The sequence below is a fragment of the Lepidochelys kempii genome, chromosome 19, assembly GCF_965140265.1.
Source record: "Lepidochelys kempii isolate rLepKem1 chromosome 19, rLepKem1.hap2, whole genome shotgun sequence".
In the NCBI taxonomy this organism is placed as follows: Eukaryota; Metazoa; Chordata; order Testudines; family Cheloniidae; genus Lepidochelys; species Lepidochelys kempii.
This window is the reverse complement of record NC_133274.1, coordinates 2050457-2074796: the sequence shown is the minus strand read 5'-3', so window position 1 is coordinate 2074796 and position 24340 is coordinate 2050457. Positions and strand designations below refer to the sequence as shown.

Here is a 24340-nt window from a genome sequence, read left to right as displayed (position 1 = left end):
GTCATCTCTTTAAATCACAGACGACAAGAATGTCATTTCTCTAGCTACTTCTTTTTTAGGTATCTCTAATGCACCTACCACTGTACTGTCTGCTTGTCACGCAGAAAAGATTGCGAGCCCTTTCTAGTGAAATGTCAGACGAACAGGAGATATAAAAAGATGTTTTTTTAATGTAGCCCCTTTTCTCTGAGGATCTCAAAGTGGTAGCACAGAAAAATAGTGGTATCTCTATTTTATCGATGGGAAAAATGAGGAACAGAAAAGTTAAGTGACCAAGGTCATGCATGCAGCAAGTCAAAACCAGAACTCTGTTCTCCTGACTCTTAGTCCCTCTTAGAACCACGAGACAACACAGAGAAGTCAGAGCTGCCCTCATGAGAAAACTAAAGCAAAGCATCCCCATTTCAAGATGAGTTTCAAGGTGAGGAGTTGGACCCTGAATAAAAATTCCCCCCATCACCCTGGTAGTTTTTCTTGGGTGCTGGTGCTGTGAAATCTTCACCCAGGTGGCGATGCCTGACAGTCCTGCTTCCATGAAATATCCATGATGAAACTGGGAAATTTCACGCAGTGGGGACCAGGGGGCTATTGGTGTACAATGTGACAGCCAGTGGGGTGGTGGTGGTTTGGAATGGCTTTGTGACACTGCACTCCACCTCCAGACACTGACAAAGTGGGGTTTTTTTTTCACTTCTAAAAGAGGGATGGGGGGAAATCCCACTAGTTAAAAACACATTCCTTGCTGGTTTCACAACAGTGGATGACAAAGACCCAAGAATAGTAGCCATATTTGTAAAAAATCAAACAATATAGCAAACTACAGATCAAATATCTAACAGTGGAGTGTGGCAGAGGAGAAAATGCTTTGTCCCAGGTTGGCAATCATTCCCATGACCTTATTCCTCCCAAGCGTGAAGAGCAGGAGCCTGGCCTACATCCCGCTGGTGTATCTTTACAACACTAAGGGACAGGATACTGGGTCTTATAAGTCTGGGGGATACTGGAACACGTTTAAGCACACAGATGGTGTATAATTATTATTTGTTTGATGGTGGTATGTACGGGCCCCAGCTGAGAGCCCATTGTATTAGACACTCTACAAACACATAGGGAGAGACAGGCCCTATCTCCAAGAGCTAAACAGACAAGAGAGGCATGGGGCAGGAGAGAAATATAACCACACATCAGGAAAGAGACTTGCCCAAGATCCCACTGTAGGTCCCTGGCAGAACTGGGAAGAAAGCCGGTGCCCTCCCCACTGGGCCATGCTGCCTTTCTCTTCTATTGCATTGTTCTGGAATACTAGAGAGGAGAAGACCGCACAATATTCTACTCCGAGCAAGCAGGGTGAGTTCACAGATACTTACAGCTAATGTGCATTAGCCATGAATTCCCATGTGGAACCCCCTAGGGAGTTCTAGTCACCATCCCACACTAGCATGGAGAGTGCAGTGTAAGCTAACCAAAAGGTCACCAGCGGTAAAGAACCTACATTACAAGAAAGGATGAAGGGATCTGGTCTTTGTTTTCATAGTAGAGGAGTGAGCCTCCAGGTGCCATGGTAAAGGTTTCCAAAATTAGAAAGGCAGAGCCAGGGTGGCTGGGGATAAACCCCGCTCAAAGGTGAGGCGTGTTTCGAAAGCAAAGGGCCAGAATGGCAGGTTCGGTGCTAGCCTCGGATTTGGCAGTCATGGTTTTCCACCTGCAAATAGCGCCTGTACTCAGAGTTTCATGCCTCTGAGGGGTTATACCCACAAATCCAGGGACGGAAGTTCAGTGGCTGAGCGCTCCCCGTTGTGCCTCTGACCATGCAAACTCAAGTGAGCAAGTGACGGCGTAGCTGAAAATCAGACCCACCATCCAAACTGTATTTGGGAGTACACAGGAAATCAGGCAGAACTTAGCCACGCAATAAGCTCCCAGAGAAGGGACTGAGTTTGATAGACACCTGACTTAGCTGCTGGAGAAGGAGAGGCTTGAAGGACACGATTCTGAAGCACAAAGATAGGGTGAACAGCAATTCAAACAGGGCTGGCTCATTAAACCTGTGGCCTCTGCGTGCTCCTAAAACGACTTCCGTTCTTATCATCCACCACTACGGCAGATATTGCAGAGACTCAGTGTGCATTTGAGTAGAGTACAGCAGGCCCCAGTATTAGGGTGACCAGACAGCAAATGTGAAAAATTGGGACAGGTGGTCGGGGGTAATAGGAGCCTATATAAGAAAAAGACCCAAAAATCCGGACTGTGCCTATAAAATCGGGACATCTGGTCACCCTACCCAGTATGCTCGAGTAGTTACGGAAAATAGTGCACCCATCGCATAATCTAAAGACAGTTTAAAACAAAGAGGAAGCTCTTACATCCCCAAGGCTTGTATTCTGGGGGGTCATATTTGGTAGGGAGGAAGGACCCTAAAACCAGAGGTCCGAGAGCTTTGTGACCTTGCTATTGACAAGAGGTGGTAAACAACCAAATCTTAGTGCACGCATAACAAAGGGTTCTACTAACTGAGGTCTTGTCATACATTCTGTGCAATAGTCTCTCTCCGTGGTCATACAAAGCCAGGGGTATGTGCCGTTTATAAAAATGAAATAATTTAGAAGGTATTTTGGAGAAGTGTCGGAACAAGAGAAAAGATTAAAAAAAAAAGTCAAAGAAATGCAGGAAATAGGGGGAGAGCCTGCTACAAGGAAAATTTCAGCTGCAAGAGAGAGACATTTGTCACTGGGGAGCGATCCCCAGATTCTAAGGCCAGAAGAGACAATTATGGTCATGCAGGCTGAGCTTCTGCTTCTCCCAGGGCAGAGAACCTGAACCAGTAAACTCCTGGAGTAGAGGGAATTATTTTTCCCAATACAATGGGTCCTCCTGCAAATCTCACATGTATGGAGATGGAGTAACTTTACTCCCAGTTGCCCTGTTTCCTTCCAGAGCTTGGGGTCCCCACTTCTGAAAGCCTGGCCCACCGTTTTGATGTTTGACATTGACCAGAAGGCATAAAAAGGGAGAGAATTCTAGTGTGTGCCTGCCTCATTTCTCGGTTTAGTAAGAAGGGAGGGTTCAGATGTCTTGGCAGAGATGTCTGATGTTAGAAGGATGCTGCTCCTAGCTGCAGAGAGAAACTTTCAGCTCTGCTGGAAGAAGACTTTTAAAAAAATTTATTAGAAAGCCCACAGCATGCTGGTTCAGTCTTTGCTGGCGAGGAGAGAGGCCGGAAATCACAGCCAGCATGCAGGCATCACCTCAGAGTAGCATTTTATCATAATGCCCCTTTGTGACAGGCAGAGCAGAAGATTAACAAGCCATACTGGGGAGGGGGAAGATCACGCCCGTGCCTCTGGTTATTACCAGCTGTCTTGCTGCAATAGAAGAAGGGATGCTGCTGTCCTCGTTTCTGCCAGCCACCAGGTCCATCCTTGCCCCAGATGTGCTTGGCTCCTGACATGCAGAGAGAGAGCGAAGTTTCTCACGAGGCCATGTGGCACTCTGGGGATGGGGCTAAGAAAGCAGACTCCTTATGGTCAGAAATTAAGACATGTTCCTAATGCATCCTTCCCTCTAGTGTTGGGAAATCCCACAAACCAGCCACCAGATATCTGATCTGCCCTTGCTGGCTATTTCTCTCTGAAACCCTGAGCAGAGATGGACAGGGCGCTCGGGAGGGGGGGAGGGGGGTGGTTCTCAAACTGCCTTTTTCTCACTGTCACTCCCCTTGAGGGCTCCATATGCACCGGGTCTCTCTCTGGTTTTTCTCAGCCCTCCTTGATGCACACGCTGAGTAATAGGACCCAAGCTATGAGCCGTCTCTGGGTCGGAACAGTGGAGCACTTCCTCCTTTGCTTGCCCATCCCTACAGAGGAGCACCATCCCGAAATCCACACTGTGAATAAGGCACCTTCTAGTCCCTCTGGAGTCCTGGGGCCCCTGAGGAGTCAGAAGCCCAGAATGTGTCCGGTTGGGGGCCTTGCTTGCTATGGGCCAAAGGCAGAAGGAGAATGGTGGAAACCTCCACTCAGGAGAAACCCTCAGTGACAGACGGCAGGCACTTCAAGGAGGAAAGGACGCAAATGCACCAGTGACAATTTGGGAGCCTTTTACCCGGGGATCCTGGTTGGGGTGAAGAGGCAGGACAGGAGGAAACCAGGCAGTACTTGTGTGGGATGCAGCATCCTCCCAGTAGAAACTATTGGGGTGTGGAGCTGCTACCAACCCCCACAGCAGCAGCATTCCGGGGTGGCAGGGAACCCCAGCTCCCAACACAAGCGTGTCAACTCTGCTCCCATTCTCCAGATCACTCGCTCCAAACTGCAGGCCTTATCCTGCCAGGTACTGAGCTCCCAGTGAAGTCTGCAGCAGGCAGGGGTGTCGGTGAACCTCCCAGGAGGCATTCAGCATCTTGCAGGATTGTGCCCTGTGAAATATCACACAGCTGTCCTTAATCCAGCCCAACCCTCTGGTGAGTTTCGTGCAAGAGCTTGTCACAGCGGCAGGCACGTCCCTGGTGACATGGCTCCCGCTGAACGGCACGAGCATTCGGAATTCCCAGTGCCTGTTCTCAGGAGCAGGGTGCTCGTGGATGGTGACCCCTTGGGGCACCCGTCTGCCCCAACCTGAAAGGCAGCTTGTGCAGGGCAATGAGGAGAGGGTTCCTTCCTCAGCCTGGGAGCACCAGGGTTTGTCGCACATGCATCATGGATCTTTCCAGTGCAGTGAGCTTTGTGCATGGGGCCGGTGCAGAGAAATCCAGGCGTGTTCCCATGAGGAATACAGTATCTATCTGATTAAAGAAACAGCTGCCCTCCTTTGCCTCTCGTTCCCAGCAGATACTGTGCGGGGCACTTCCCCCGTTTACAGCACACCTAGTCGCGGTCCCTGCATGGCCCAGCCACGCAACAGCCTGAACTAACAGCTTCAAATCAGTCTATGTGCATCCACATTTTGTGGAGGAGACGTGACAGCGGGTCGCACCATTAAGACAAGTCATATAGCTGCACGGAAGCTGCAGCCCGTGGGCATGCTGGCCCACACAGATGGACTGTAATAACATTGGTACAGTACTGAGAGCTTTGTTGTATTTAAGAGGCAATTACAATAGAGAGCAACTAAGTACATGAGGAAGGATCCCTGGGATGGGTTGTCCTGAGACAAGTTGGTTGAGATGTGAGTCTTTTACTATATGTTTGTACAGCCCCCGCTGGAGCCTTTGGGTGCTAGAGAAAGGTGAAGAATTACTATTATTAATAAGAAATAATCACAATAACAATAAGAACAATTAGAGCTGGTCAAAATGTTTCCAAATTTCAGAATTAAAAACAATAAAGGAACGATTTTCTTGACCTTTCCACAGTTTTCTTCCAGTTTTTTCTCCAAATTACAAGGCTGGTGGAAATTTTTACAATTTGAAAATATTGACACAAATGTTTGTGGGTTTTCTCCTGACTGGCTCCACTACTAATAAATAATGCTCGGAGCCATTAATGGACTTTTGCATGGTCAACATAGGCTTCCAGGGGACTTATCTGCAGCAGGGGCAGCTGCAAAACTCTCAAGACACCAAATGTGCATTTCTCTTGTACTCAGATCCTTGTCAGTGGTAGCTTCGCACTGCTCACACACCTACTGGTGAATAACTACCTTCAGATCTAGTCCCTGCAGGGGAGACCACGTTTAGCAAAATGAGAGTGCACGGATGCTTTTTTGAGATGCTTTTTTGATTTTTAAAGTTGTATGAAATCTAAAAAGGGTTTCCCCCCCCCCAATGGATCACCTATCCATCCACTTCTGGATTTTAACTAAACGCTGAAGCGATCAGCACTGAACTGCTGTATTTAGAGAAGAACAGCAGCTATCTTCACACATCAGACTTTTATGGATGATGGGCCAAGGAGATGTAGATCCCCTGTGATTGATACACATGCTGATACACCAGGGTGAATATGGCCCGATGCAGCTATGAGAGGGACGTCCAACTACGATCCTTTGTTAAGTTTCAAAAGCAGAGAAATAATCAGTAGAAAATAAATGTCAATTATTCAGTAAAATCCTAGAGGAATAACTCCCTCCCCGGAACCCAGGCAGCACCCAGAGCAGATATAACGGGAGTGGCGTTTGTGTCAGGGCCCCTCTCTGCACAGCCAGGGACAACACACCCACATGCCAAAGGGATTTTAAAGTGACCATCGTACCATCATGACTCCGTCAAGCAGGCCTGACTCCACCCTGGGCGTGGCCTGCAGCCGCTCCATGGACCATTTCTCAGTGATGGCAGACACGTGAGGGTTCTCCACGTTGAGGATCCGGAAGCCAGTCAGGTTCACTCCAGAGTAGCGATATGGTTCTAGGTCTAATGCATAAAGATCCTTAAAAGAGAGAAATCAGTTTTAACATTTTGTGACTTTCTTTTATTTGTCGCATGTCCTTTGTTTAATGTGGTGCCCTTTGTATTAAGCTGGAGAGTTCAGGGTTCACAAAAAGTGGGATACAGGATGCTGCCGTACTGAATGCAGGGTGTAGAGCTCCGTCCCTTACCATCATTATGAGTATCATGACAGTACCAATGGAATCAGGGCTCCATTGTGCTACATACATCTAGGAAAAGCCAATCTCCTTTCCAAAGACTTTACAATCTAAACACACAAGACAAACAAAGAAAAACAACAAAATGTTTTGTTCAACCCAAAATGAAATGTCTAGTTTTCAAGTTTTTTTAAATCAAAAGACAAAGTCATTTTGAACTGAAAAATCTTTTTTTTTCTTTCAATATATTGAAATGAAACATTTCCAAATTTCAGTAAGAATTTGCAAAATGTTTTGGTTGACTCAAATCTGCATTTTTCCGTGAAAAAAGTTGACTGAAAAATGTCATCCAACCCTAGTCCTGAAACTGGTGCCTGGCCACTACACCCAGCAGAATGAGGTCTTAAAAGGCATTGTTTCTGCATTTGAGTTTAATCCTATAAAAGTTCCCCAAGGTTTTTTCCTGGAGAATTTGCTTTGAGTGCTGAGTCCTGGATGGTGCCTTGGATGACAAAATAACTCCAAATTTGGAATGTCAATTTGCAGATCACTACAGAAGAGGAGCTAAGATGAATTTCTTGACATTACAACCAGTGTACACAGTCTGAAAATGAATGAGTGTGCCCTTTATACAATAAAAAAAGAGAGAGACAGAGAAACCAGGCAGTCTTTAGCTCGCCTGGCAACCAGCCCAAAGCTGTCACTCGGCAGGCAGGGAGAGAGGGGGTATTTGCAGTCCTTCGTAAGCGCACTTCCTTAATGCATCTCTTGGCTCTGCCACATCTGAATATTAACTTCAGTACAGGGAGGTCTGTAGCTCAAACCTCAGAAACAAATCTGAATGGGTTTTGGATCCGAGACATGCCAGGCACACACCACAGCTGTTCAGCTCGGCAAAAAACAAGAACAGCTCACCCAAGGGAAATGGAAGCTGCCTGGATGATGAAGCTGAACAAGGTTTCCTGGGAGTTCACAAATGAGGGAATCGTGAGTGAGCATGGCAGAGAATGGCAGTCAGGAGGGGGCTTCGGTCCTGGAATAATCTGCTTAATGAGTTGTTTTAACCATATTTTATTTTGAACAGTTTCTGCAACAGTTCTTGATTTTGTAATCCCAGATCATCCCATTCCTACCATCTTCTCTGCTGATTCATTCTCTAAAACAGATGAGAGGCAATAAAAAAAAAACTAGTTTGCATGCACCACATTCTCCTGGGCCAAATTCTAGGAAGTGCTGAGTTTCTGTTTTGACTTTTTGTTTCAAAATGGCATTGTTTAGAAATTAAGACAAATTAAAAACCCCACAGAATGGGATGAAAAACACCCCAAAATGAAACAAAATGTTTTATTTTGTCCCAGTCGTGGATTGTACACTCTTTGGGGCTGGACCTGTCTCTTCGTTCTGTGTTTGTACATTGCCTAACACAACAGGGTCCTGGGACATGGCTGGGGCCGCTAGGTGCTCCTGCAATACGAATGCATGGGTTTCCCTGCTGGATTCGATTGTACCCTGACACCGCCTCATCAAAGTCAGTGTTTAACTACCACCATGATGTGCCACACCACTCGACCTGTCAGAGACCAGGTCTGGGGTGAAATGTGAGCCACGAAAAGGATCCCTGCTGGGAAGTTAAAATGCCGCTGGGTTCCTTCCTTTACAGCAAATGACACTTTCTGGAACCTCAGCCCCGTGATTCTTTATTACTGACTGCACCAGGGCAGCTCGTCCCAGCGGGGCTGCAGGGCTGAGGCTGGCCAACCCTGCTTACTGAAGAGGCACGCCTTGGTGGGGCCCGGGGCCTCCTCGCAGAGAGCAGTAGGGTGAAGTAGCACACTGGGACAAAGGAAGAGCTCTGTGTGTGGCCGACTAAACCAGGGCTGGGTATAAACTTTTGTGTTACGGGTATGAGGTTCCCTCTGGGGTCTCTCGGGGGATTGTTTGAACCATTTTGGTTATTAAACCATCCCTGGGTGGGGGTGCTGTTAGCCACAAGACAGACAATACAGGAGTTCTCAAAGGGCCTGCAAGAGAAGGCTAACGTGGGCAGGGTACGTGCAAAATGACCCCTGGCCGTGAGAGGAGTTAGCTACACTGATGTAAATATAGGGTGACCAGATGTTCTGATTTTATAGGGACAATCCTGATATTCAGGGCTTTGTCTTATATAGCACCTGTTACTCCCCACGCCTGCCCCGATTTTTCACACTTGCTGTCTGGTCACCCTATGTAAATAGTCATCAACAGTACAAGTGAGGGGACCCCCAAGTTGTGTGGAAGGCTGGGAACTTTGCAATGACATGAGGTGAAGTCCCTAGATCTGCAGGATATGTGCAAGGGGTGTTGATTTAGGGGTTTACAAAACCCTACAAGATTAGAGGAACAGCCTGACTGACCCCCAACGCTAACCCAACAGGCCGCTGTTCTTTGTTCAGTGTCAAAAACCCAAAGTGCAAATTGGGGATGATTTGGACACTAAATGGTAACTTGGGAAGTATGTTCATCTCTGTCACATCCAGTCATTCTCTACCGTGTTATTTATGCGTAATCACCAGTATTCACGTGTAATGCCCATTGCAGGATTTAGGGAACATGGCAATTTTGAAATGGCTGCTCTACGTAAACTCCACGCACCTTTATCCCACCTAGCATACTGTACCTTCAGCACCGGGACACAGCTTGTCTGTGCCCAGGGGGGTTTCCTCACCAGATCTAATGGAGGAGTTTGTCAAAGGAAGTAGCCAAGTCATGGATTCAATTTTGCTCTGTATCCCAGCAGAGCGGCGCCCGCTGCTTCTCACAAGCACATGGTCCGACCTGCTCCAGGGCCAGCTGCTACTGCAGCAGGGGGTTCACATAAGCTGCTTAGAGAGCTCCCTGCGGACTGCATAGTCCAGTTGAAGGTGTGTCTCCTGACCTACAAAGACCTCTATGGAAAGCGCTCTACCTGCCGGTGGTTGCCTCTCCCTCCATGACAGCTACAATCCCACACAACGGTGCAACTCTACACCAATGGGGGAGACCCATGGGTGCAGGGGACCAGATGTTCCCAGGCTATGGAGCTCCCCGCCCTGAGAAAGAACAAACACCTGGGATCCAGCCACTCTCAGGCCTAGAGACAAGTCTCATTTCTTCAGCTTCAATAGTTTCTTCACATCCCCCGTCCCCTGCACACGTCCACAACTCACACACGCAAACACAGGGAGCCTTAGGAACTGAGCAAGCTATTTCTCTTTCCAGCTGGGAAGGGAGAAAGGGAGCAACTGTTGTTGTCATTTCTACTTGTAAACCCTCTCTTATCGCTGTGGTGACATGGGCTGTCTAAGGAGAGAGCCTTTCTGGAGCATGGAGTGAATGGTTGAGGCTTGGATTAATAACGTGGAAATTCCCCCATGAACAGTGTCCACCCACACGGGCCAGTGCCTTCTTTTCTGGCAACGCTTTGTTATTGCGGGTAGTAATGAAGTCTCCCTGCTATGGCTCACAGGGGCTGAAGCAATAAGGATGGGTATACGTTTATTGTTCTCAGAAGGGATTTTGAAAAGTTGGGTTATATTTTAACCGTTAATCGATCCCCTGCTGGTGAAGTCTCGTTTTTCTGTCTGATAGTCTCTGGCAGTCCCTGTGTGAGTCATCTGGCCCAGATTGCTTGTGCAATGAGGCAGGGACCACTGGGTGCACGTCTCAATATAGGAGAGAGATGGTCCATGCAATATGCCACTTCAGCCACACAGCTGCTTGACAATCAGTTCTATTCTGCCCAAGGGTGAGTGAAGGAACAGACCATCCTGTTTCCTGCACTGGACAGTGCACCCGTATAGGCCGCGTACTGCAAACACACAGGCGCGGCTTGGGAGGTTACTGGGCAATGTGAATAGCACACGTAACAATTTGCTGGGATTTCGTTAGCTGTTCAAGAGCAGCATTGGGAAGAGTTAGTGAGGGCCAGAGCTCTGTCTGATAAGGAAGCTTTGCGCAAGCATGTATCGACTTTAGGAATAGGCTTGGCAACTCCTTAAGGGGATTCATCAAGGAGGTGACAGGGAATCTCTCAATGGGGAAGCAAGGACTTGGGATATTTATTATGCCTTTGTGCATCTTAGTGCCTGAACACTGATGTCTCCTGACACCCAACAGGAACCAGCTTAGCCATGCAAATGTGGTTTTTGGTGACGTCACAGGCTGACCCTGTGTAATGACCCTGATGGTGCACTCTCCCACTTGCAGAATTCGTAATGTCTGGAACAGCTGGCAGAGCATTGGCCCCAAATGCAGAACCGTAATCAGTGTGTGAGAAAACCAGCGCATTCCAGACCACGGTGACTGCACACTCCATGGAGGAGCTGGGAATCATTGCAGCTCTTGGGCCTTAAGCTTTTAGGGCCTCATTTTATTTTTAAATGCTGGCTTCCTATTTTGCACCCTCCAAGTGCACAGCTGATGCCATGTAGATGTTTGCAGGTCCAGTCACTAATTACGCCCACAAAGAATTGCATGGTCAAATTTTCACCTGCAAAATTTTAGGTAGAAAACCAGAGATCCAGTTAAAGAGCAGGCTGAAAATCAATCTTGAATATCCTCTCATAAATGATGCCAGGTGACTGAACTCAGCATGCAGATATTTAATTGCATCAGGGTTTGGATGGTTAACATCATCTTTATCTCAGACTATGGGTTTATTAGTCTATTGCTCGACCCCAGGGGAACAGTTTTCATATTCCTCATTCTTCCAGCAATCAGACATTTTAGGCATAGAATATCTTCTGTTAGTGCTTTGGGGAAATTCACTTCTGAGGTGGTGAATTCACTTCTGAGGCTAGCAGATTCACTTCCACAGCTTTAGTTGTACATGACGAAGTCCATCCAGCTAGCTCCAACTGATGTCCAGGACCTCCTATCTCTCTGTTCCCCTCTCTGCCATGCCTCCAGCACTGGCTTCCCTTCTCACCCTGCCCATACTCAGGGTGTGACTATCTCCTGTTCTGCGTCTCCTGTAGCCCTTCACTTCCCCAAGGACCTGATTTCACTTCCATGGAAGCTAACTTGAGCCTTTCCATTCTCCTCCAGTCCATTTGAAATCTCAGCTGAAATCTGACTCTCCAGCTTCTAGAGATAAAAGAACAATTAAGAATTCAAACTGAGTTGCAAAAATTGCAAGGAAAAAAAATCACCATATTAGTTCCTCCCAGACCTTCTGCTCCTGCCGCTCCTATATCTGCAACTTGGAGCATCTGTTTCCATTTTCCAGTTCATCTACCTTTTCCTTCTATCACTGACTCTGGTGCTTTGGATTTGTCCCCTTCCACCTTCTCTGGAACATTGCTTTTCAGAGTTACGGAGCTGCTTTTACACCCCTGACGTTGCCCAGCAAAAAGTTCCTAGCGGAAGCTCCACCTTCCATGACAGGCGCGGCTTCTTGAGAGTCTGCGCCCGCAGAGATCAGGGATCTATTCTGTTAGCTGCTCTGCAAACACACAGAAAGGGGCGGGGACTTGCTGTGGTCCAAATCCGGCAACAACTGCACTGACAACCCCCATTTGACTTCAGCGGAGCTCTTTGTGTTTGGATGTCACCTAGCACCATGGGGCCCTGATCTCGGCTTAGGCCTTCAGACGCTACTAAGTCCCTGTTTCAACACAATCAACTGATGTACATCGAAGTGACCTGCCTCTCTGATGTGCTGAGTTTCACAGGAGTAGGGTGTGCTCAGCACCAGCTGAAAGCCAGTCCAGTTTAATTTAAGTGCCTAATAATCAGGTTCAATATTAATTTAAGTGCCAGAAAATCAGGCCCCCACACACCCACCTGGGCAGGCCCCATGATTTGAACATTACGGCCTTCTGTTCTGACTCCTGAACGCTTTCCCCTTCCCCCTGGTGGCTCTAGAGATGGTGCCGCATTTAGTTCCTACCCCAAGTCCTCCGCTGTGCAATTTCCCGCTCAGGCGCAGAGTCCGAGTCCTGCAGGTGCTGAACGCACCCTTCGCAGCACGCGCGGCTACAGAGTGTTTCAGCGTTAAGCCTTAGCCCTCTTCAGAGCAGCCCAAAGTGCAGCGAAGATCCTGAGCTCAGCTGGATGAGTGGAGCAAGCAGCAGAACATCAGCCCTCTTCCCCCTCACTTCTAGCTCCTCTGCTGGTGTCTGCGCCTGCTTGAGATGCTGCCCTGGGCACGCTCTTTCGCTCTGGACTTGGTGCACAGACTCTAAGTAGTTTGAGTCCCCAGCTTTCCTTAGCTACCCGCAAACAGCTGTGTTAGGGAGACCTCTCTTTGTACGGGCACCGCACAATCCTACAAGCTGCCGAGCCACTTCTAGAGATGCCAAGTCCCGCTGACCCCAACGGGAGCTGAGGGTGCTGAGCACCTTGCAGGATCAAACCCTAAATCATGTGGAAGCAAGGGCTATGCTTGACACCAAACAACGGCCTCTCAGGCATCTTGCTGGATCCTGGCTCCCAGTTCCCTTAGAAGGAAAATCAAGAGGGGGCCCTACATGTTGAACTCAGCTTTGCCGTTTGGCAAAATGTCGAAGCATTCCATGCCAAATGTTGATAGAGTGCACTCAGCACTGTCTAGGGACCTTTCAGAAACATTCACTATAACATAATAGACTAATTCATGAGCACCCCATGGGTCTAGTATGGTCAAAGCTGGAGAATGTGCATTGCAAGCTAGGAAAACATTGCCTTCAGGAATAATAGATTAAAACATCTTTCCCATGGTATAACTGTTATTTCAGGAAAGTGGCATTAATTGTGATCACTTATCTGTTAATTTATTAACATTTTTTCCCCACCTCCAGGCTTTACCTACACACAAGATGTACTATGGGCTCAGCTGGGACTGATTAATAGGAGGTTATCTGGGAACTGCTTAAAGCTGCCTGGAATAGATAATGGCAGTAGGAGTAATTAAAACGTCTTTTGCATTTGAAAAATAAGTTTTACAAATTTTAAGGGTTAGTTTATTATGTTTCTTTCCTAAAGGGGAAAGATACAGGAGTTTTTTTTAGCATCATACCAAATTCAGGAGGGTCCCAGACAATAACACCCTGAATTAAAACAAAAAAAAAAGCATATGCCAAGAACAATGCCTCCTGGAGTCAGAGGGGAACTAGCCCATGTTTAATGAGACTGAAGATAATTTCAAGCCGAATTCTTCTCATGCAAAATAAACCTGCAGTGTCAAAATATCTCCCACAGCAAGGAGGGTTAGGCTGCGGTTCTCAAAAGAGCCTCAGGCAGAGAGGTTCCCAACGCCTATTGAATTTCAACACCCACAAATCCCATGCACAATGGCTAAGGACCTTGTGCACACGCTCAGCTTTCAGCGTGTGAGCAACCACACCAAGATCAAAATTACGGAAGGAAAAGAAGTTGAACAAATATTGTGGGCCTGATTCTCTTCTTGCCTCCGCTCGTGTATATGTGGAGTAACTCCAGAGAAGTAAACGCAGTTACACTGATGAAAAGCAGTGTACGTGAGAGGAGAATCAGCGTGTCTGTTAATACGAACAGTTACGTGATGGTTCAATGAGAAGGCCGGATTAAAAAAAATCTGATTTTAGACCAAAGCTAAGTAAAACCTCCTGGTCCCTGTTCTGTTAATACAGGCCCACCCCGCCCCTCTGGGGTCCTGGAGCTGTATGACACACCCAGAAAAAAGTATTCCGTACGGCTCACTGACGACATGCAGCACCTGCTCACATTTCATTCACGGTACATGGGGACAGTAAAAGGAGTTGCATTGATTTGATACTTTACCAGAGTAGTGAAGATGAAGTGGTAGTATTCCGTCATCATTCCCATTGCCATGGCCTTAAGAAGAGTGGGGGGGAAAGAGGGTTAGCAAGATGTATGGTAAAACCGTCCAGAAGAAACAGTGAAAGAAAAACACCTGAAGGGCTGATACATACAGAGAGAGATGAACCAGGAAACACATTTGGATTCTGGACTGATTCAGCAAAGTGCTTAAGCATGTGCTTAACTTTAAGTTCCTGGGACATAAGCATATGCTTACATGCTTTGCTGAATCAAGGCCTAAGACCCTTGTAGCCTGTTTTAAACAGGTACTGAGCACATCCAGATCCCATTGACTTCAACAGGGCATGGCGCTCCAGCAGTGAGAAAAATCCAGAGATTTGATTACAACATCTGGGCATCTCCACACGTCCTATACCACGTGACATCCCAACACTGACAATGAGTTGGCCGCTGCTGGCCTGGCTGGGACAGAGGGAGAAAGATATGGCTGTGTTTACTTCTTGAGGAAGGTACTCTGGACACCTTGGCGATGGGCAACATTATAGAAACCTAGGCAGACACACAGCCCACCACCAGGGTAATGCTGCCTTGTGTTGATCTTAAAAGGTGAAGTGTAAAGCTTTTTATTCCTTAACTTTGGACTGGCATTGCTGTGTATTTCCATCTGTCGTTGTTAGTGTGGGTCTTTGGTGCCCACCACATTCATACAACTAATTTTTTTTAAACGACTGCGCCCCTTTTTCTGAACATAATCAATGGAGGATTATATATACTGGGGCGGGGTGTCAGAAAAAGTCCAGGGGGAAGGAGAATGGAGGGAAGCCACTCAGCCATTCTGTATTATTCTATCAATGAAGGCAGATCAATTAGTACACATTTAGACCTGCTTGATGGGCTGAAAGGACTGCTCCAGAAATCGTCAGAGCAAAATCTGGCACCCAGGGCAACGTTTACTATTTCCAAGAAGCATTGCAGTAGATCTTAATAGTTGGGTGGAATGAAGGGCCAGACAGTTTCTGGCAGGAAGCAGGAGCTGCAGATATCCAGAGAAACAAATAGCTTTTTTCCCCAGAGCTGCCTTAGCTCCTTTAGTCTGGGGAAATAGCATGTCAGCATCTTTGAAACATGGGGTGTAAAGCAGTGTCCAGTTAATGGATGCAATATTTTAGTGTTTCCTTCTACAGCTGATGCAAAAGGGATCAGAGTAGACCAAGAAGCAGGAGTCCATATAAACGATGACTCCCACACATCATTGCCATGATGGATATTAATAAAACTAGACTGAATGCATAATTCTACGATACATATCACTGAATCTTTTGGACCAGAAAGAGCCTGGACTATTACCAAATCCATTCACCTTGCAACAGGGCATAGCCCTAGTGTATCTAGGAAAGGAATCCTCCTGGAAAGATTTTCAAACAGAAGGGAGGTTTGGCTTTTTGGATAGGGTTCAGTGTGCTTTTGGGGAAAGCAGATCTAAGAGTACTTCAAAATCTTTAATGACAGCCACCTTGCCTCCTCTGACCTCAGGGGATGTTTGCTTCTCTCTGCTTTCTGTTTGGTTCTGCTACAATTACTAGGGCAGAGTTTAGCTCTGAGGAAGAAAAGAACAGTTTGAAAAGAAGCAGGGGGTTAGGAAACATGGAGAGGATGGGCCAATCCAGATTGCAGGGCCTAGAAACCCAGAATCTGAAGTTTTCCCTTCATTCCTTTCCTTGACCTGGATGTCTTTAAAAAACACGATGATATTAATGCAAAAAATAATCAGGTCTCTGGTATGAGCAGAAGATTTCAACCCAGAAGGCAATGAGGCTGTAATTCTCTGAGTCATCCACGATGGTAAATGTTAATGTGCTGGGGCCCAATCCTGCCATCAGATGGCTGGTGTGATGCATGAGTCTGAATGCAGAAAATGCCTCTGCTTTTGTAAAGAAATAAAGCAAAAAGCAACCCGCAGAACAGTAGAAAGGCTATCAACAACCGCCGGGGAGGGGGGAAAGGGGAGAGGGGAAACTGTAGAAAAGGTAGGACAGTGCCGAGCAGGAGTTCAGCAATCCATTCACAGACCGCTGCCAAGGAGGAAGAGAAAGAAAGTTGGGAGTTCAGAGAACAGACGTGATCATAAACCGATGACCAGAAAGACTGAGACCAGACTTTTCTCAAGTGAAATTATAGTGCAAGAGGACAAAACAGAAAATACTTTAACTCCCTGGTGCTATCTCAAGAAACGCCACACCTGCTTCCTGGGAATGTGATCGTCTCATATGTGCTGTCTGTATTATCTTGGGGTAGTCCTTCTTGGGTTAGTGGGGTTTAAAAGTATTGCCCAGGGTAACTATGAGTTGCCTTGATGCTATAGTCACTGTGGGGATATTTTTAATGAATGTGTTAAAGAGACTGGGTTTTCAAATGTGACTCATGATCCAGGGTGCCCAACCTAGGCCACCTCTGAGGGGCCTGATTTGAAGAGAGCAGGTGCTCGGCACTTTCTGAAAACCAGAGTGTGTTAAGCCATCTCACACTGGGCACCCAAAAATCAGGACTCACTTTTGGAAATCTTGTCCTTGAACTCTACGTTATTTAGTGGGGCAGCTTGGCAGGATTCCTCTCCTGCTTCGACTTGCAAATAGGTGCAGTACAATAGGTGAGCTCAGAACACTTGTCCTGACACGGGAAGCAAAAACTGTAGGTCAGACTTGCGTGTGGTTTAATTGGCATGTTTGCTAAAGTATCCCAGAAGGGAGTAACACAGAAAAGTTTCAGAGTAACAGCCGTGTTAGCCGTATTTAGCCATATGGAGTGGAAATCTATCAACTGCATGAAAACTGACTAACACGGCTGTTACTCTGAAACCTGTCATTATGCAAGGCACTGCATTTAGCCGTATGGAGTGGAAATCTATCAACTACAGAAAAGTTGTTATTGTTTAACAGAAAGGGTCTGGCTCTGAATTGTATCCCTTTTGCACAAACGTGTGACGCGTGTTGCGCTCTTCCTGTATCTTGCACTGTCTTCTTCCCCTCCCGCCCCACTGATTCGCAGTGGGAACAGAGCCCTACCATTCTAATCTGGCGGGATTTGACAGTCACTTTGCACAGGTGTAAAGGCCTGCAGAAGTTGCCGGGGAAGAGCAGACTGGACTCACTGTCTCCATAACCCATCCTCCAGAGAGCAAGGCTGCAGTATCGTGCCAGATTCATGCTCTCTGGCAGTCAGAAAAGATGCAGGGAAAAACTGGAGCTATCCCCACTCCTCAATCCACCCCGCACCAGGTATGAGCGGGGACTGCGGCAGAACCCAGGGGGAGAGCTCGGTACACTGCAGGGAGCTTTGACACCAGCTGAGGTGCGGGTGGAGGTGGTTGTGACATTCCTCCGGAGCTCTTAAGGTCCTTTGGCACTCGGTCCTAGACAACGAGCAATCCTCTAGGGCAGTGAGTCTCATGGCCAATCAGTGCAGAGCTGCAGCCCACGTGACATCCGCAGGGCTGCACAGGTAGCATATATTATGACACGGATGCAACCCACACAACACACAGAGAGCTGCATAGGCAGCCCACAATGGTCAATAGGTTGGAAACCACTGGTCTATGGATTGTAAGTAGATACCCCTGTTTCTTGTTTCCTAAAAAAAAACCCCACATACAAGAAACCTTTCGTGCCCCCCCCGACCTCCACCCCACCCACCTTTTATTCTTTACCCACACCGATGAGCAGAGAAGATGGCACAAAAAACTATCAAAACCTGCATAATAAGTGTACAGCACCAAATACAGCTAGCCTATTAAAATAATTGACAGGAGATGAGGATTCCCCTTATTACTTTGTTAAATAATCCCGCCCTGGCTGTCTGATCTCTGGGCACTTCCCCTCGTTTTGCAGTAGCACTGGGGTTGCAGAGAATTCCCTCTTCGGTGCACTGGGCTGCTTAGTCCTTCCAGGGGAGAACGGTTATTTAAACAATATGTTGGGTCTCCCTGGGCTGGGATAAATCACACTTGTATTTGATGATTTTTTTGTAATTCTCCTAGGGTTGACATTTCCTACCATAACGGCATGTACCTAAGGGGAAGAGGAAGGGGAGAAATCCAGGCCTGCTGGCATGTGAGAGACACAAATCAAGTAGCAGAAAAAAAACCCGGTCAATGGGAAATCACTGACATCTAGGCTCAACATAGCAATAAAAAGACCCAGAAATGTGGTAATCTTGGACTTTCCATTTTGACCAAATTTGTGGCTTCTTTTGTGTGTATGTACGTGTGTGTGTGTGTGTGTAGACATGTGTGCAAGCAGACACGCGTACCTTGCAGTAGTCCTTACCAAAATGTAGCATCTAGTATAATGTCCCCCTGTGCACACCTAGGGGGCCTGAGGCAGGACAGATGGGAGAGATGACATGAAACCAGGAAGTAATACCACATTTGTGCAGGGACAGGGCTAACCGAACAATGACAGAAGTGGCCAAGAGCAGAATTCTATTTGATACATTGGCTGACAAAGGGAGGAACAAGTGCTGCATTCACGCATTGAGGGCTGGAGAACCACTTGCGTGGCAACAGGAAATGGTACGTGATCATACAGTTAAAGACTGACGCCAACACAGCTGAACCCACTGATACCAGCTGAGGATCTGGCCTTGTATCCTAACTAAAGCTTGTAGGATTTTTTTTCCTCCCTGAAGTGGAAAATTTTGATTTTTTTCCATGGACAATTTTTACTTTTCATTATTTTGGGTTTTTTCCCCAAAGAAAAGTTGAAATTTCCTGCAGAAATCAGACACTTCCCTGAAATTTTTCATTTAGTCAAAAACCTAATTTTGCACCAAAAAAGTTTTGACAGCAATTTTTTGGCCAGCCTTAATTTTAATACCGATGCACAAGGGAGCCAAGTTGGGTTACCAATGCAGCCCTAACTTTGGTGTTCTCTGCACGCTCTGCAGTGTGACCTGACCCTTGTAGCATAGTTCTTTGTACAAAACCTGTATTTTCAGATATAAAAACCAAGTGTAGAGGAAGTAGCTTTAACTATAGCCTCAGAACATTGCCCGCAAGAGCCTAAGCAAAGCATGTGCAGCTGCAAAAATGCTTTATTTATTATAAAGGACGTTACCTGCAGGGGTACGCCACAGATGTCTCAGCTGGATTATCATCATTGCATGAGCATGAATTCCCAGAGGCTTCCCACTTTCCAAAGAACCCCTCCTGCTGCAGCCCCTCCAGAGCTCACCTGTTTGAGGATCTGAGCTGCCATCAAGTGGTTACAGTCGAAGATGATGCGGAACTCCCGGCCTCTCTTCATCTCCTTCAGCAGGGGCCTGGCATCCTCCGTGTCGATGGGCAGCTGGCGGATCTTCAGTCGGATGTTGTACCTTGACGGGGCCATGATAAGCTCCTGCAGCCGAATCAGGCCTTAGAGAGCAGCATTTCAAAAAGACAAAACCCACAGCAATGTCAGAACGAGCTGCTCTTGCCAGCAGCAGGTCCCTTCCACATCCACTGGGCTCCGGGTTCCTTTACAAACTTTTACTGGGCGACTGTTAATTTTCATTCACAATTTGATTTCACAAAGTAATTTCCCCCCCCACACCCCGCCAATATTTAGCATTTTAAAAGTGTCTACCGAAACAAAGGATGCAGCTGGGCCGTGGTTTTAAATTTCAACCACATCTAGGGCAATTGTTTTCCAATTTTTCCCATATCAGAAACCCCATTCCTAATAACCCACCTTCCATCTAGCTGAGATCTAACCAGGATGCACCCTTCCCCCGCTCCCCACACCATTTGGCCATGTGGGATTGGCAGGACAGTCGTGACCCCCTACAGCTTTGGGGGCATGCCCCTTCAAGTTAAGAGCCCATGTTCTAGGGGAAAGAGAGAACATAACAACTAGCCAGCCAACATCTCAAAATCTGTTTCATTTACTGTGTATAGATTAAAAAAGAAAAAAAAAGTCCCATTAACTGAGACTTGAGTCCAACTGAGTCTTTAGGGTAATTAATTCCAATCTGAAGAGAAGAATCTCCTCTCTATCATATTATATTACTGCCATGACTGTAGGCAGAAACAGGAAATAACCAGAGACCTTTTTTCGACCTGTGCACTCATTTCTCTCCTCTGGAGAAAGCACAATGCTGTGCCAGCCACAGCCGGTTAAAGTTAGTGGGATCTAGCGTTGCAAGAAGAAACCCAACAGAAGGCCATTGCAAAGGTGGAAGAGACAATGGGGAGTGTCCTTGTGCAACATGGAAGAAGTGCATCTGAACACGTCACGGAGAGGAATATACAGGGAGCCACATTAGCCAACAGCAGTGTCACACGGCATTCTCCGCAGCACTTCCCCTAAGGAAACTCGCTGGCTTTGTGAAATTGTCTTGAACAAGCGACCCGACACAATTTTATCTTTAGAGCAGGTGCTTTGCTGGGCTTTGTCCCGCTATCAAGAGCTCCCTCTACCTGCAGATGTGTGTAAGGAGCATTTTCTGGTATGAGCCAGACAGCAAAGGCTTTGCAGGCTCAGTTATGCCATTAGAGGGAGCTTTGTGCCCTCCGTGGCAAAACCACCTGCCAAATTCTCTGCTCATGTAAACAGACGCTGTGCGGCTGCCTTCAGTGAAGTGGGGCCAGTTTACACAGGCAGAGAGCGTCATCCTTCATCTGGCCCCTTGTCGGCAGCCGTGGGGATGAAGGCTAGCCGGTTGACAAGTCTGCCAAAGCTTTAGACATATTCCAAAGAACCCTGTGCATTTCTGCTGTGAGTTCATGAGGAATTTGGATCTGTCCCTGTGGACTCGTCTCACCGCACATAACATGATTTTACTCCACCAGAGAGCATGGGAAAAGTCCCGAAATGGAACCCACAATAGATGAGCTGCTTCGCTCCCCCTTCACCTACCTGTACTGTCATCATAAACAACGGTAGCTGACCTCCATTTCAAATACTGTACAAGGTCCAGAATGGCATGGCTGAGAGAAGCATAGTCGGGGTAAAGGTTGACATAGAAAGTGTCCTTGTTATCCAAAGGGTGATGCTTCCACCGAAGTTGTATATGGGGGACTTCCAGTGCATTGCAAATAGACTGAACAGCATTGGTACAGGACCCTTGAGAAGGCCCGAATATTGCTACAACCCCCAGGGCGAGCTGGTCACAGGCTGGAATAGAAAGGGATCGAGGCTGTCAATACACCAGACAATATCCCTCCTGGGACTGATTAACACTGGGGGATGCAAGCCCATCCAGAGCGTGTCACTAATTCAGTCATATCACAAACAGCACAGCTCTGCTGCTTTGTCTTGGCACATGGAGAGATAGATAGAGCGGCATGTATGGGGATGGATGGACAGACAGACAGAAGCCTCTGGGTAACAACCAAAATATAAATATTAAAAAATAAAGGAACAGAGAGGAGAGGCAGAGAGGCAGGTCAAGTTCTAGATCAACAGTGAGACAGACGAGAGATGACAGGTTCCAGACCAAGGAGTGATTATCCAAGCCTGATACAGCTGAGGGAGATGTACAAAGTCTTGACATTTTCAGGATTTTTTCCTTACACACAGATATTTCATTTTTAAATCCCAGCTCTGCATGGTGATAACACTGACTGCTCTTTAGTTAATGGCACTATCCTATCAACAGCACTGGGTCACAGAGCCCTCTCCTATCTCATAAAGAGTGACCACAAAGCCAAGCTCTGGTGATGAGACATTCACTGAGGCCTGACTCTGCCACCTTCCCCTGCTCCAAGCAGCCCTTATGCAAGTAGTTCCATTGATCTTTGCAGATTTACTTGCAGGAGTAATTACTACTTAAGGCGATTAAGAACAGAATTAGGCCCTGCAGTGATGGTCCCTTGGGCAGCAACTGATATAAATATGGAACTGGGCAAAAAATTCCCATTGAATTGTTTTGAAAATTAAAAATGGCTTTTTGACAAAACTGAAATTTTCACAAAAAAATGTCAATTTTCTTCTAAATTTTGCATTAAAAATTTGAAAACCTAAGATATGGGGGTTTGGGATTTTTAAAGAAAAAACAGAAATTTTCACAGAAAAAGAAACCAATTATATCCCAATCAGCTCAATATGAAAAAGGATTGATTCCTATTTCCATGATAAACAGCGCCCGTTTTTCTGGGCTCCCTACTGGTTTGAATCCCATGTGACTGAAACGTACCATAGCCACTGGCAGTCTGGAAGCATCTCCCCCACACCTCTCTTTCCATACAAAAATTATCTGTAATTTATCCAATATATTTTCAGTGGCCAGAAAACAGGGGTAGATGGCTGGTGAGATTTTTGGATTTTGATGTGTAGGTTTCATTCAGGTTGCTGGGAATGCAGGGTTTAAGCTTAAACCCCAGATATTTTGCAGATGCTTAGCACAGACTGGGGCTTTGACTAGTTCATTACATTAAATAACTTCATTCTGAAATGCACATAGTGATTACTTTTTAAAAATAAAATATGTTTATCTGTGCCCAGCTCAGCAATGACTGTGGTTTAGACTGAGAGACTTACTAACGCGTACAGGGTTAACCCTCTCGCCCTTAGTCATGGGAACAGCCCCTTTCTATTGGGATGCCAGCTGACGCTGAGCTCAGCGAGGCCAGTCACCCCACTGGAATATCAGGCCTTTGCTTGCATGCTTTGCTGAATGGGGACCAGATCGAGGATAGAGCACCATAGCAGGGTATTTTACTCCTCCATGCTGCTCTGCTCAGAGAGTTATCAGATATGGTAACATCCTGACCCCACCGAAGCCAGAGAGTTTTGCCACAATGGGGCCAGAAATTTAATCCTATTGAGTATGGAATGACACCATAGGTCACTAGAGGGGACAGAACCCCAGGTCTTCTGTACAAAAACATAAGGCTCAAAGGACCAGGTCTGCGAGCTGTAGGTGGTAGTAGGTTCTTATCCCCTATGTGGGGAAGCCACTAGATCACTTACCAAATGAAATAAGCTGACCTTTATGGGCCTGGTCCAATACTAGCAGCTCAGACAAAAGGCTCTCTGAAGTCAGTGGGAGATCTCTCTCATGTAATAAGAGCAGGATTGGAGTGCTAATGAACGGAACGTCATTGACTGTATTATGAACATAGAAGGACACTGAGCAGAAGCTTGCACCTTGTGGCCTACACACTGCGTTCCATTTGGTAAGGCAGGAACCACACGGCTTCCAGCCAGGTAGGGAGTGTGAGCACATACATGTTCACTTGCACACTCACGTATGCACGCTCACGAGTGCCCCTCCTTTGGTTCCTGTGTGGTTTAACATCCAGCAACAATTAACGCTTCAGTGAAGATAAACATGATACTTACACTTCAGCCTAGCACAGTGCAGGGGTCACAAAACCTAGGGGAACTTCCAAGATAAAACCCCCTGAAAAAAGCAAATATCCGCCTTGATTCCTGGTAGACTCCGTGACAATCAGTTACCAGCTCTGTCTATTGATGCCTCTCTGGTCTGTGAATTCAGATAGAGTCATACTTTTGCTGAGCAGGTTTCCCCCCCAGCTGAAGCTAATCCATCACCCTCACAAGCTGACGGGTAAACCACAATCAGAGCACTTGCTGTGCCATCCAGTTTCTCCCTCCCGCCCTCCAGACCTCGCTCTCTAGCAGCTCAAATCAATTGGCATCCAATAACAATAATGACTTGTGGTGGTGGGGAGAAGGAAGCTGTAATCCCTCTCTACTAGGAATATGTGGTGGGCAGCCAAACTCTTGCATGTTTATCCAATTTCTAAGCTTTTTAGGATCCACCGTTACTATTCCACACTTCTGTGCTTTTAAAAAGTTCATCAAACCATCACCTCAAACATTCTAGAACCTCCACACAAACCACAACAGGCAAGAAGCATTTAATAACGGCACAACTCATCATTTCAGTGCTCACATTTTACCCTTCTTTTAATGTGTGTGTGTGGGGGAGAGGGAGAGGGGGACTCTGTTTCATTGGATAGAGTTCCCAGTCTTTATCTAGCAATGCAAATGCACCAGGAAGTGGCACATTAATTAAACATGAAGGAGAGGCTTAAAAACATAACTTTATTTACTTGTCA

At 46.7% G+C, this 24340-nt stretch overlaps 1 protein-coding gene across 3 annotated transcripts in view; it reads right to left on the bottom strand.

Annotated features, from left to right (window-relative positions):
* Nucleotides 1–24340, bottom strand: part of GRIK3 (glutamate ionotropic receptor kainate type subunit 3) — a 229752-nt gene that overhangs the window by 78771 nt on the left and 126641 nt on the right. For 2 of the 3 annotated variants that reach the window (XM_073317613.1, XM_073317615.1), the window contains exons 3-6: nt 21171–21428; nt 19506–19687; nt 14278–14331; nt 6189–6362 (exon numbers count right to left, since the gene is read on the bottom strand). In XM_073317613.1, coding sequence (XP_073173714.1) covers nt 6189–6362; nt 14278–14331; nt 19506–19687; nt 21171–21428 — 668 coding nt within the window. The remainder of the gene's footprint in view (nt 1–6188; nt 6363–14277; nt 14332–19505; nt 19688–21170; nt 21429–24340) is intronic. The other variant, XM_073317616.1, reaches the window with a different exon arrangement.